This window comes from Gaeumannomyces tritici (assembly GCF_000145635.1).
Source record: "Gaeumannomyces tritici R3-111a-1 unplaced genomic scaffold supercont2.5, whole genome shotgun sequence".
NCBI lineage: Eukaryota > Fungi > Ascomycota > Sordariomycetes > Magnaporthales > Magnaporthaceae > Gaeumannomyces > Gaeumannomyces tritici.
In genome coordinates, this window is record NW_008804549.1 from 1,652,631 (window position 1) to 1,665,864 (window position 13,234).

A 13,234-nucleotide genomic window follows, 5' to 3' on the forward strand; every position below is an offset into this window, starting at 1 on the left:
TGCAAGCAGGGGAACTCGACCTACGTGTCGAAGTGGATGCTGTGTGCGCCTGCGTGCCTGCTCCGAACGAACCGTCCGTGTCTCCGGGCAGGCAGGGGGGAAGGAGAATAAAAAGGGAGACCAAGGAACAAACGGAAGGAAAGAACAGGAGCTTGCAGGTAGCAGAAGACAAACCAAAGTCAAGCTTCGACGACTCCAAGGCAGCAACAGAAGCAGAAGTAGGCTGGCGGAAGGCAAGAGAAGGGAGACGAAGGCAGCCAGAGTGCGAGTCTCGTCGGGCCCAGGGGCGACGGCAATCGTGCAAAGCCCAAGCAAGCAAGAGGCAGGCTCTGAGGGAAGCCTGGCGTGGAAGTCTAAAGATTCCAGGTTTACCACATTGCAGGCTTCCATTACCCATTACAGTGAGCTTGCAGGCAGGCCGACCGTGGGCGCTCTGTGGCACTCTGAGTCTGGCGGCCAGGGGGTGTGCTCCAGTTACTGCTAGCACAGCACAGCAAGCCCCGAGCAGCGGCCCTCGTAAATTTCGTGGGCGCAAGCTCTCAACCTTTTTTTTTTCCCTTGACCCCTTACCACCGACCCCCAGAACGCGTCCCGTCAGCGAGGAAGCCAACGCGAACGCCCGCACGACTGGAAGGCCAGCCACGATAAATGCCCTGACCGGCGCCGAGCAGTAAGTAGCAGCTGATGCACCCGTGGATTTTGAGTATTTTGCAGCCTGCTAACGATTGTGCGCAGGCGCCGAACCGGGAGAGCGTGCACGCTGTTTGGGGGCAGGGCTGCTTTCGCTGAAAGAAGGGGGCGGCCGTCCGCCTGCGTGCGTTGGCTCTCGCCCGAACCGCCCAAAATTGCTTCGTCGGCCCCAACCTTCCCAAACCACCACCTCCCACCCGCCCAGCATGTTTTCAGGCAGCACCACCCGGGCCACGCGCTCGAGGATCTCAAGCCCGCAACTGCCTGCGAACCCGTCGTCTGACTCGGCAAAGAAACAAACGTTCATGGAACGTTGGCTGGAGCCCGCAGTCCAGCACCGCCCGAGCTATCAGGAGGCTGGCCTGCTGCGACACGGGGTTGTCGAGAATATGGTACCGCTGGGCACTCTGCCAAAACCCGCAGCCACAAGAAAGAACCAGGAGCAGCACTTTCGTCGCATTGTCCTGAAGACAGGAGGCGCCCAAAACCAGACTCAGAACCAGAACCAGGCCCGGGCAGAGCCGCAAGGAGACGGAGACATTACGGAGCCAGCAGCAGATATTGCGCAGACTTCGGACGAGGCCGCTGATTCTGAGCCAGAGCCGATAATGGCATCTGCAGTGGAGGACGCACCAGAGGTCGTGGCCGATGTCGCTCCGGCGAAGGGCCCTCAGACGGCCGTCACCTCGCACCTCACCCGCCGCTCACTTCCCTCCTCATCCGCAAAAGGTGAAGAAGCACAGGAACCGAGGAAACCCACCCGGGTAAAGTTCACGCGCAAGAGCATGCCTGCCACACAAAGCCCAGACGACACCACCAAACAGGAACGACCACCACAACTACCACTACAACAACAGCGGCGGCAAGAACAAGAACAAGAACAACAACCACCCCCTCGACACGTAGCCACTACTCCTACACCAACGCATCGCAGCGATCGCAGATCAAAGATCATACCCAACAGCGCCAGCACCAACAGCAGTGATAACAGCCCTGTCAGCACTCGCAACCGCACAGCAAGCATCAGTGGCAGCTCTGCTGCAGATCTCAGTATGGCACAGGCAGACGCCGACGCTGGCGGCAGCTTCCGCGACAGCGCGCGGGCACCAGCTGCCGCCACCGATGCTGCTTCCTCTCTGGAGTCCACGACGGACAACAAAGAGGTCGCAGACAGGGTCGGCGAGGTAGTAAAAGTGGCAGTGGAGCAGGCGCTCAGTCATTTCCGGTACCCCACGGCCTGGGCGCTCCGCTCGCTCTACGATGACAGCGTCGCCATGCCTCACGTGATGGAGCTTTTCGACCAGGTTTTCAACCAGAGGGCATCCGAGGACTCGCTCGCCGAATTCTTCCTCATGATCAAGCAGAAAAAGCGTGAGGGCAAGAAGGACAACAAGGCCTGCTACGCGCTCGTTCCCCCATCCACAAACTCGCTTCCCCCGCCCCACAAGCCCAAGCCCGCTCCCTACGGGGACATGGTCAAGCTGGACCTGGCTAAAATTGCGTCGAGCCTGGCGACTCTTCGTGCGCCTGCGTCGCCACCTGCCGCGTCTCCCGAGGTGCCCGCTCCTGATCCAGACGCTCACAAGAGCAAGAGGCAGAAGACTGTCGGTCGGAGCGCCTATCAGAAGACGCCAACCAAGACGCGCTCGTCGGCAGCGCCGGGCGGCGGTGCAAATGGCACAAAGACGCCAGCATCGCGCTGTGGCAAGCGCAACGGCTCCATTGACGTGGATAGCACGTCGTCGCTGTCGTCGGCGCCGTCGGACCTCGAGGATGTAGGGGAGGAGGGGGTGTTTGGCTCGGACGCGCCCGCGCCCCCGTCCCCGACGCCTCTGCCCACTGCAGCCAGGCGAGCGAGAAACCAGGGCCGGCGCTCGGCGGCACATGCGGAACAGAAGCAGGACAGTCGGGATCAGGCGGTCGCTGCCGATGCTGACGCCGCTGTTGACGCTGTCGCTGACTCTGCCGTGGTGGCGGAACCGGCGCGTGCCCAGAGGAGCAGCAGCAGGGCACGGGTGGCGCACCAGCCAATCACGACCAGCAGACGCCGGTCCAGAAAGACTGCTGCGAACGTGTCACCCACGCCCACGCCCACGCCCACGCCCACGCCCACCCCTACACCTCACAATAATCTCGCACCAAACTCTCCGCCCGCGTCGGTGCATGACAGCAACCCGGCCGACACCCCCGACCAGCCCGAGGCCCGCATGCTTGCCGTCGCTCCCAAGACGGCTGCCTCCAAGACTGCTGCTGCTGCTGATGCTGCTGCTGCGAAGAACCGTGACACCCCGGCCACGGCTCCCAGGAGAGGAACCAGGAACAACCGCGACGGCGTCAACAACAACGCCAACAGCGACGCCGCCGCGAACAGCAGCAAGGCATCCTCGCCGCAACCGCCGCAGTCGGCTCCGCCCAAGTTTGCGAGCAAGACGGGCACGCTGGATGACGACGATCCTAAGGCTAAGCTGCGCAGGGACGCTCGCAACATCACCAACAGTATCACCATCTCGGAGAGCTTTTCTCGCCGCGGAGATAGCCTGAGCGTCGAGCCCGTGAAGGAGTCCTCTCCCGCGCCCGCCCCGGCCCCGGATGCCGGCGACAGCCTCGTTCCCGACGTGTCCACCCCGACGCCCTCCTCGGGCCAGCAGCTTCGGCGTCCTAGAGCGGCGCACCAGCTGCGGAGCACCAGGTCGGCGCGCAAGCGATCCCATGAGGAAGCTGAGGACGACACCTTCTCGCCACTGTCGACATCGTTCCCGCCGCCGGTTGCCCCTACCCCGTCGTCGACAGTCAACTCTCGTGCTGGAACCCCCGGCCCTCGGCCTGCAAAGAAGGCTCGGACTGGCCTTCGCGTCAAGAACTCGTGAGTGCCCGCATTTTGTTTTTATTTGCTCCATCCGACCGTCATTTTCGGGGACGCGCTCTCGTTTGGTGCTTTTCCCCTGCCATTTCATTTTCCTCGTGCCCAATCTGCTTTGTTGGCTGTTGCGTCACCTGGTCTCCAGTCGCGCTTTCTGGGCGGCAACTGGGCGCTTGGTCACATGGCATTCTCGCTGTGCGTATCACAGTACCAGATGCCACCAACTCGATTGTGCTTGGTGCAATCCTTGCCCGCCGGCAGTACTCTCCCGCGGGCATGATGAACCGACTGCCAGGCGCCCTTATATATATAATTTTTTTCTTCTTTTTTTTCTTTTTTTATCCTCTCTCTTCCTGCCACCGCGCATGGCCTCACTCGTGGTGCTCATTAGCTGACATAGTTTCTACCCCTCGTCAAGTCCTATGAAGAAGCGGACGGGCCCCTCCGCAGGACTCCCTCGTGCTAGCGGCGAGCGTAGCAGCCCAGCCCCGGCTGGAGCGCCCAACTCTCTGGTATGTCTGATAATGCTGCATCTCCCCCCGACTTCCCTCTCTGCTTCCATCGTTTTTGCCTCTTCCCGCATGTTTCGTGTGGACACCGTGTGTCTGTTTCGTGGGGCCCGGATCGACCACAAGCCCCCCGTTGTCGAGTCCTGCCAGACACACCCTGGCTCGCTGGCTCCATGTCGATTCATTTCTGGCCCTACCCGGTCCATCCTTAAATGGCACTGTTGGCTTTGCCGCAATTCCCCCGCGGAGCTTCAGCTCCCCAAGCCACCAAGCCACACCCTGAATCACGTGGCTGACTGTTTCTTGACAGGATGACAACGACGACTACTGCGCGTCGTGCAGCGGCAATGGCGAGCTGGTGTGCTGCGAGACGTGCTCGCGGTCTTTCCACTTCAAGTGCGTTGATCCGCCGCTCCAGGCACCCAACCTACCAGAGGAGTGGTTCTGCAACGTGTGTCTGAGCGAGCGCAACCCCGCCAGCATGGCCCACCGCTCTGGCTCGTTTCAGTATCTCATCACGGACCTGAACATGCGGAACTCGAGCGCCTTCCGCCTCCCTGCCGAGGTGCGCGACTACTTCGTTGACGTCCGCGCTGGCCCCGACGGAGAGTACGAGGATGTGCCTCCAGCCGCTCCCAAGACCAAGAGGCGCGGCGGCTACGAGGAGGCTCCCGACTTTTTCCGCGTGCGCGATCCCGATGGAAACGCTGTCGTGTGCCACTACTGCGACTCGCCCTCGGCCGCCAACAGGGCCATCATCCCCTGTAACAGCTGCAGCCTCTACTGGCATCTCGACTGCCTGGATCCTCCCCTGGCCGTGCCCCCTGTTCTGCGTACCTGGAGGTGCCCTGCCCACGTCGACGATCTCCTGGCCATCATGCCCGCCACTCTGGCGCCCGCACACAAGCGACGTCGCGTCAAGGGCGCATCGGTCGTCCGCCCAGCTTACAGTCGTGGACTGAAGAACAACGGCTACATCGAGATTGAGGATGACGAGTACGATGACGCGCAGACCTCCAACATGCCGGTCAACGCTGATCAGAGGCTGCCCGTCCGTGGACTCGTTCTTGACTTTGTCGACAGTGTTAGAAGCTCATCCAAGGATCATCATCGGAAGCGTGCCAGAAAGGCAATTGCGCCTGAGCGGGGCTCCTCGCACACCGTCGACGCCGTTGCTTGCGACCACGCACACACCGCGCCCAGCGGCAGTGACTACTTCGACACCCGCCCCATTGATCATGTCCAGGCGGCACACAGCCTGTCGACCCTTGCCAATGCAGTAACCGGACCCTCGGACAGTGTCGGTCTCCTTATCGACGCAATGCTCGCTGGCGCCGACGATAACGTCATCAGCTTGATGTCGCGCACCAACCCCGTCCACCTGGAGCAGGGCCATGGGCTTACTACGCTCGATAAGGTCGGCCTCAAGGCTATGCTAGCTCGGCTAACCCAGTTGACGGGCCGGGTAGAGCAGATGATTGGCACTCCAGACTCTGTGCCGTCGTCGCCTCCGACCCTCATTCCCGATCGCGCGAACCTGGACGAGCCGTCGCCCATCATCACTGCCGACAGCCCGGCTGCCGTGCCTCAGCTGACCGAGGGGACGGAAAAGTCGACCCCCGAGGTCGAGGAACTCCCTGTTGTCACTCCCGTCACCGAGCTGGAGCCGACGAGCCCCGTGAAGCAGGACCTGGGCTGTGACGATGTCGACATGGCAGACTCGATGGCCACGGTGCCTGACGAGACCGAGACCATCACGCCGGTCAAGGCCATGCCTGCGCCTCGCGCTACCACTTTCGCCGACAAGGCGGATGCTGTGTCCGTAAAAGCTGTCGGCGCCGTCTTGTCGAGCTTTGGAGACTCGATTCCAACTCCCTCGACATCCCCAGCCGAGGATGGCGCCCGGCGAGTCAAGGAGGTGATCACTACAGAACGCCAGATGTAGATGGCATGGATATCGCATAACTGTCGTCCTTGGGTCTCCAGAGACCTCGATGCTCTACGCCACGTTCTTCCCTTGTTCTAGTCGAGCTTGGCTGTCCTGTATCATGGACACTCGTTTAGTCTTCTCATGACTAAAGATCAGGTGCTGACATCGAACTTTTTTTTTTAAGAACGAACGCTATGGTGCGATTTCAAGGGTTGTATCTATGGTCCACATCGGGCTAGCCTTTCTGACCTTCGTCCTTGATCCATCGCATAACAAACTTTCGTCCTTTCTACTTTTACCCAGAACTTGCAAAGCGCGCCTATCCCTCTGCCTTTTTAGGCTCCTGAGGATGTTTGCTGCAATTCACGGTTTTTGTAACATAGCGTGTACCCTCTCGGTTTTCTTTTCCTTTTCCACTTAACTGCACAGGGCTGAGGCGAACGTCACGTTCTCGTGGTCGCCTTGCACTTCCACGGCCTCGTACTGGTTCTCCCTGAGAACATGGTATCTTTGCATTTTTCGTTTCTTCATTTCTACTTGTCCTTTTTCTTTTCAACTTCCATCCCGACCCTTCTCTCTCTTCATTGTTGCTGTTGTTCTCTTGTTTTGGCAGGAGGACCATTCAGCCAGTGAGAGAAGGCTTGCTTTATTTTCGCTTTTTTTCTTTTTCTTTTTTTTCTTTTTTGGTTCCCGCTCACTACTGAGGGTCCGGGGGTGTGTGCCTTGTTATCTCTTTTTGGAGGCCCACCCATCCGGCTATCCCACCCGAGGTTGCTGTTTGTGAGCGGACATCCCACCTAGACACAAAGAAACGTGCGCGGGGATATCAAGATTTCACGGGAGGAAGAGATGGGAAGTTGTGTGACGAGCGAAGACGAGGATTGAGCAGATGGATGGGTGGTGGATAACGAGTCTCTTTGCTGAGGCGGGGAGAAAGAGAAAGCCATCGCAAGACTGGTCTTTTTATAGATTCATCAGGCTCAGAACCCCCACAAGAGACTCTTCTTGATTGACTAGTGCATCACCCTCTTACCCTAGTCATGTGTCACCAACCTCGTCATCCATTTTCGTTCTTGAAACGCATGAGCCGTCACCTGCGGGAGAGCCTCATCGTGGTTATTCCCAGCCACAAGTCTAGACAGCAAGCACAGTCTCAACTCGCATGACAGCAAGCCACGCCCTCTCCACGGGCTTCTAGTTCGGACGGCCACACGGACATGATCATGATCATACGGATTGATACGGATAAAAGGCATCGATTTTACAAGTAAGTTGGGCCGTGAAAAGAAAAATGGAACAGATTCGACAAGACGTGACAACGAGAGGGACATTACTCGGAAAGGAGTTCAGAGTTATGTCGACATCAAAACAACGTATGCTCCATGGCCTAATCATAGAAGGAAGAAAGGAAAAAGATGCTCCCGTTTTGTGCACGCCAAGAGTCAGAGCGGCCTGCACGTCTCTCCTCTAAATGTTTGGTGGGCTTTTTCTTCTTTTTTCTCTTTGCCGCCCCCTAGTTTGCCGGTCCAGAAAACAGAAGAGAAGAACACAGGGGGATAAGGAGAGCGGGAAAGAAGAACTCCGGGCCCTGTCGAGCATGGTAAAAGAGACGTTGGATGCAAAGGCAAGATGAAGACGGTGAAGCCCGGTAGAGGCCAGGCTCTTCTGCGAGGCACACATAAACAAGTCATGAGTGAAACAAATGCAAGTACGTAGCGCCCCTCCCTCTTGCCGTTCCTAAAATCCCTGTGAAAGACCTGGAGTTGAAATGGATAACATGAAGAAAAAGTTCGAGTGGATTGACAGAAGAGATAATTGATCAAGCAGAGCTCTAGTTTCTGGTGGGAGTTTTACATTTGTTCAGTGGCCCGCGAGTGCGTTCATCGTTGCTATCGGTGGGGAGCCAGGCAAATGTCAGTCTCTTGATCGGGTTGATATGGATAACTGGGCTTCACTGCCGGTAGTCCTCGGGCGGATTGTGGTTGCTACTTACACGTCCTCGCCTGGCATTGTTGACTTGCTGCCCCTGCTGCATGTATGCGGCGGCGTTGGGCATACCGGGAAGGCTGTTGTATCCAAAGCCCTCGCCACCGGCACCAGGTGCTCCCACTGGCATGGGGAAGCCGGGAGCGCCCCCAAACGGTACCGGGCCGAGCGGTGCGCCCGCCGGCATGCCGGGGATCTGGCCGCTCGGCGTCTGGATCGGGCTGCCGTTGGGCATGCCACCCTGGTTACGAAACTGGTCCATGGACGACGGGCTGGAGTTGTTGAAGGCGGGGAAGCCAGCCTGCATGGCCGCGGGGAAGTAGTTGCCCATGGGGGGCGCCCCACGGGACAGCAAGCTCTGCTGGTACTGAAGCTGCTGCAGGCTGACGGCCGCCATGGGGCCGTTGGCACCAGCGAACATGCCGGGCGGAGCACCAAACGCCGGGAACTGCTGCATGCCGGGCTCGGCGCTCTCGCTCCTGGGAATGCCAAAACCGGCCTCGAAGCCGGGAGCACCGCCAGCCGGGTTCAGAGGGTTGAAGAACTGCTGGCCGGCACCGCCGAACTGGGGCGGTGTCTGTTGTTGCGCCTGCTGCTGAGCCTGCTGGGCCTGTGTCTGGGCCGCCTGAACCTGCTGCTTGTGCTGGGCCTGAGACTGTTGTTGCTGGCCCTGGGATTGTTGCTGCTCCCGGTGATGAGAGTTCATGCTGGCTTGCCTAGAGCCCGGGCGCGGGCGGTCGTTGTTGGAGCTGTGGTCACGCGAGCCGCCCCCGTTGCGGGTCGAGAGGCCCACCTCGTCCATGAGACGCTTGTAGCCCTGCGAAGGCTGGGCCTTGATCCGGACAAGAACCGCCTTGACGTTCTCGACGACTTGGCTCCGAATGTTCTCGTCAAAGAAGGGTGTGGTCAACACCTTGAAGATCAGGGTGGCGCCGCAGGCGTGATCCGACAGGATCGCCTCCAGGATGTGGTCGTTCTTGGTGAAGAACAGAGCCTTGAGGATTGTGTCCCTGGCGTCCGCTTCGGCCTTCTGGTTGATGACCTTGAGGACGGTGAGATATGCGACCTTGTGGGTGCACAGGTGAACGAGGTAAGGAATCAACTGCGGGGAGAGCACAGTGCGGCGCTGCGGGAACGTGCACGTATCGAGGAACCAGGTGAGCAGCAGGGCGCCGTTGGCGTTGGTGGCCAGCTGAACGCTGTGGAGGGCGATGGCAGCGGCCAACATGCGCTGCTGATCCTTGGTGGAGTGGTGGCTCTCCAGACAGGCCCGCATAGCACGGGCACCGTAGCGGCCCTGCGAGACGTCCCACATCTTGCTCAGCATCGTCTCGAAGATGAAGTCGTTGTACGGGGCACCAAACTTGAGGCAGCCCTGCAGCACGTAGTTGCCGTACTGGTCCAGGAAGAGCGGGATCGTGCACGGGCGGAGGTTCTCAACGATCATGTTCATCTGAGTGGGCGTCTTGCAGACGTCGATGATCTTCTGCGCGGCCCAGGTGCCGTTCTTGTGCACACCGATCTCGGCCATGTGCGGCGCGATCTCAGCCAGCATGGCGTCGCGCAGGTCATCCGAGCAGTGCTCAAAGAGCTTCTGGACCACCGTGTTTCCAAGGTAGTCAGACGCGAGCTCGGCGATCTCGGGGAGCATGTCCACCGCGATGTTCTCAATCTCGGCGTTGGACAGGCTCTGGTTGTCGATCCTCTTGCGGATGTCACGAAGCTTGGGCGCATCGTGCACACGCGTGTGAGCGGGCTCCTTGATGGGAGGAATCTCATCAACAAAGTTGGTGAACTGGATGGCCCGCTGCACGCTGAGCGAAATGCGGTACGTGTCATCCTCGTTGGCTCCAAACTGCTTCACAATCGACATGACGTCCGACATCATCTCATGCAGAGGCGGAACGGTAGGCGTGACGTTGGCGAGCTGGGCTGCCGAGTCGCCCGAGCCAGCCGCAGTGGGCGCAGCCTGGGCGCCGTCCTGACCCTTGGAGAAGGGATCGGGGCTGGGCGACGGGAACGCACCATCGTGGCCGGGGGTGTTGGAGGCCGAGGGCGGCTTGGCAAAGTTGATGCGGATGGGGCCGGCCCCGGGGAAAATCTCCTTGCCGTTCATGCTCGCCTTGGCCGAGATGGCACTGTCGATGCGCTCAAAGTTGACGAAGCCACAGTTCTTGTGCGTGAGAACCCTAGCAGACAGGATGGGGCCGTACGACTTGAACATCTCGGTCAGGGTCGACGTCGTGGTCGAGGTGGGAATGCTGCCGAGCCATAGGGCGCTCGTAGGACCCTCCAGACCCTGCTCCTCCACACTCAAGAGGCCATTGTTGGTGCTGCTTGACCTGCCCAGAGAGAGCGCCGCGACAGCCTGTGGAAGCTCTTCGAACTCCTTGTCATCCGAGAGCCTGATGTCGGCCGCGGTGATGGTACTATCCATGCGCGTTGGGGTAGGGTAGAAGCCCCTCATCATGCGCGAAGGGGCATCAAGAACGCCAGCAGTCCTGGCACGCGGGCGGTTGACTGCGGCCTGGCTAGCAAATGCCTGCTGAACGGCCAGATTGTGGTTGTGGATGGCAGCATTGGTGGCAGCCAATTGATCTTGCAGCTGAGCTGCGACCAACCTAGCCTCGTAGGCGGCAAGCTCCTCCGGGTCATAGTCGTCTTCCTCCTCGTCGGCATACTTGTCCTTGTTGTTTACCGAGTAGGAACGGAAGCGGTTGTTGGCCTTGGTGAAGTCGGCAAGCGTAGGGATGTAGGGCGTCGCGATCTGTGCCCTGGCTGGCTGCGGGGTCGTCTCGGCGAGTCCCAGGTAGTCCAGCGTGCGCATGTGTACGTCGTTCTCACCAGCACCCTCCCGCGAGAATGCGGACTGAGCGGGCGAGCTTGGCCCGTTGGAGCCGATGCTGGCAATGCTCGCCAGAGTGGCGCCCCGCTCGCGACCGGTGGGGTTCCAGCTACTAAAAATGGACGGCCCGAATGGCGAGTTGGTTCCTGGGATTTGAGCCTGGGCGAAGGGGCTACGCTGCGGCATTGAACCGGCACGCAGCCTAGACAGCAGCGTCGAGGGGTTCTGCGCCGACTCCGGGGGGTCCAGCCCAGGCGAAGGGGCCTGGAAAGGGCTTTGAGAGGGTGTCGGCCTCGAAGACTTGGGTGCCAGAGCTTGTATGTTGAGGAGGCCGTTCCCGGCGCCGCCGGGAGAGAAGCGCGAGGGGACCGTCCCGGCGCGGGCCCGCCTCGTCTGGGGAAGGCTCTCTGGGGTCGGCAGTTGGGCAAAGTCGGGGAACCCATCCGTGGGAGACTCGGGAATGTTCTCGCGCAACGGGGTCGAGTTGCCGCTGGTTGGAGGGCCGCCCCACGGGTTCACGGGCAGGCCAGGGACTCCTTCCTGTGCCTGAATCTCGCGGGCTCTGTAGCATTTGTGGGTCGGGTTAGCTGAAGCTCGACCAGGTTTCTTTGTGCATACGAGATGTTGCATGCCAAGCCCAAGGCGGTGGGCAGGTCAGAGTGCATACCTCTTGGAGTATAATCTGCTCGAGCCGGCACCCATGTCGTGAGACGGAGAGCCGGCGCCGGATCTGGAGGCGCCCTGCATCTTGGCCGAGGAAAGCCCGAAAGGGGACCTGATGGCACTCGATGACGGGTCGTTGGGTGAGGTGCTCGCGGTGGGCGAGTTTGACCGAGGCTGGCCAGCAGCAGCCTGGGCGAAGCTGCCGATTGTCAAATGGTCGGATCTAGAACTGGACATTATCGATTATCGTGTCCTGACCGGACCCTCATCAGATACGACACGTGTTTATCTGAAGAGGCGGTGGATATCGTCTCTGGTTTGGTTTGGTCGTTCTTTCTGGAAGACTCGTCTAAATGCCGAAGAGGAGGTGTCGAAGGAGCGTCGCCGACGGTGCAGACCGCAGCTGGGTTTGCCAGGCTGCCAGTGTCGGAGCAGGTGTGGGTGGTGGAACTCGATTCCGCTCACCGGTCGAACGAGGTCGGCAGGGCAAATGGAAGAAGAAATCGAAGGGCGGCTCGATATTGGGGATTACCAAAACGTGGTAGTATTGGAGAGGTGTCGTGTGTGGACCACAAGGGGCAGCAAGAAAAAAAAATGTCGTTGGCTAATCAAGGAGTGGATTCGATCTGATGCCTTGATTATTGCGACGGCGAAAATAAATTGACCTTTTGGTTCCTTGCAAGCAAAACCAGAAGAGAATTAAAAGTCGACGGGACAATCGGGTCGTGGCGAGCAGATGATGCAGGGCGGGTTCGACGCTGTGCAGCTGAGGCTCGTTCCTTGGCCGAGGTCAAGCTAGAGAAGACGAGACGACAGTCTGGTGTCGAGTCTAGTCCAAGCCCTCGGGGACGGATGGATGGATGGATGGGAGGGGACTTGCAGGCAAGTCGAGGTGGAGGAAAGAGAGAGAGGGAAAAAAAAAAACAGCTCAGAGGGCTTAGCTGGCCGGCCGAGCAAGGAGCGTCAGGGGGGCGTGGAGGAGACCGAGTAGGCAAGGTTCGCCGCCGCTCAACTGTCAGTCGTGCAGCTTTCCGCTCTAGGGCGTTCCCAAAGAGGCCGTAACAAATCCGGTTCCAGTTCCTGCTGCCCTGCGCTCTCCCCAATTCATTGGCGACCTGCGGTTCGTCGGAAGGGCGAAGACGAGAGAGGCTGGGTGCGATTTCACAAGGAAAGAAAACAAGAGACGTAGACTAAAAGGAAGGACGGGGATTGTTCAATATACAGGCGTCATGGGCGTAGAATTCACGAGCCTGGAGAAGAGGACGACGCAACGGCGTTAGATGGGGGGAGCGGGGGTGGACAGGAAAAGGGGAGAGGAGAGAAAAGACAGGAAAAGAGAGGGATTGAGGATTCGTGTCGGCCCAGACAGGTCGTGCTCGAGAGCCCAGTGCAGGCGGGTTGATTCGACTGACTGGCCTGACTGGAGCTGTGCGGGTGGAGGTCTTGGTGGCAGTGGTCACGCAAACGCAGGGAGGACGGTTTTTTTTTAGTGGGGAACGGGGAGGCACGACTAGAGCACGGCCAGAAAGCCCGCCCTACGAAGCAGCATGGGCAGCCAGCTTCAAGATTGACACTTTCGCGGCGAATCGAGGGCGACAGGGGGGCCGTACGACGGGGGGTGGAGTGTTTGGAGCACCAGTCGGGGCGATTGGAGGGGCCAGCCAAGCAGGATGAAACAAGCTGCATCGTCCTGAGAGGTGGGCAGCCTCTCAGGTGCCCTCGCGAGCACGCCCAACGTCGCCTCAAGATAC

At 59.7% G+C, this 13,234-nt stretch overlaps 2 protein-coding genes across 2 annotated transcripts; one reads left to right on the forward strand and one right to left on the reverse strand.

Moving 5' to 3' along the window:
• The first annotated feature begins 753 nt into the window (after positions 1-753).
• GGTG_09542 (hypothetical protein) lies at positions 754-7,006 on the forward strand. The gene is made up of 3 exons (XM_009227393.1): positions 754-3,553; positions 3,969-4,062; positions 4,370-7,006. Exons 1-3 carry the CDS (start codon positions 897-899, stop codon positions 6,002-6,004), a joined length of 4,386 nt encoding a protein of 1,461 aa, XP_009225657.1. The 5' UTR covers positions 754-896; the 3' UTR covers positions 6,005-7,006.
• Positions 7,007-7,194: 188 nt separating this feature from the next.
• On the reverse strand, positions 7,195-12,891 carry GGTG_09543 (hypothetical protein). Its single transcript, XM_009227394.1, has 3 exons — positions 11,488-12,891; positions 7,983-11,382; positions 7,195-7,878 (listed from the first exon to the last, which is right to left on the reverse strand). Exons 1-3 carry the CDS (start codon positions 11,718-11,720, stop codon positions 7,870-7,872), a joined length of 3,642 nt encoding a protein of 1,213 aa, XP_009225658.1. The 5' UTR covers positions 11,721-12,891; the 3' UTR covers positions 7,195-7,869.
• Between the last annotated feature and the right edge of the window lie 343 nt (positions 12,892-13,234).

Excerpts from the sequence above, each read along its gene's own strand:
- GGTG_09542 (XM_009227393.1), top strand. The coding sequence starts at position 897 with ATGTTTTCAGGCAGCACCACCCGGGCCACGCGCTCGAGGATCTCAAGC. Across the intron at positions 3,554-3,968 it reads GGCCTTCGCGTCAAGAACTC|TCCTATGAAGAAGCGGACGG; the intron begins GTGAGTGCCCGC and ends CCCCTCGTCAAG. Across the intron at positions 4,063-4,369 it reads CTGGAGCGCCCAACTCTCTG|GATGACAACGACGACTACTG; the intron begins GTATGTCTGATA and ends GTTTCTTGACAG.
- GGTG_09543 (XM_009227394.1), bottom strand. The coding sequence starts at position 11,720 with ATGTCCAGTTCTAGATCCGACCATTTGACAATCGGCAGCTTCGCCCAG. Across the intron at positions 11,383-11,487 it reads AGCAGATTATACTCCAAGAG|AGCCCGCGAGATTCAGGCAC; the intron begins GTATGCACTCTG and ends CAAATGCTACAG.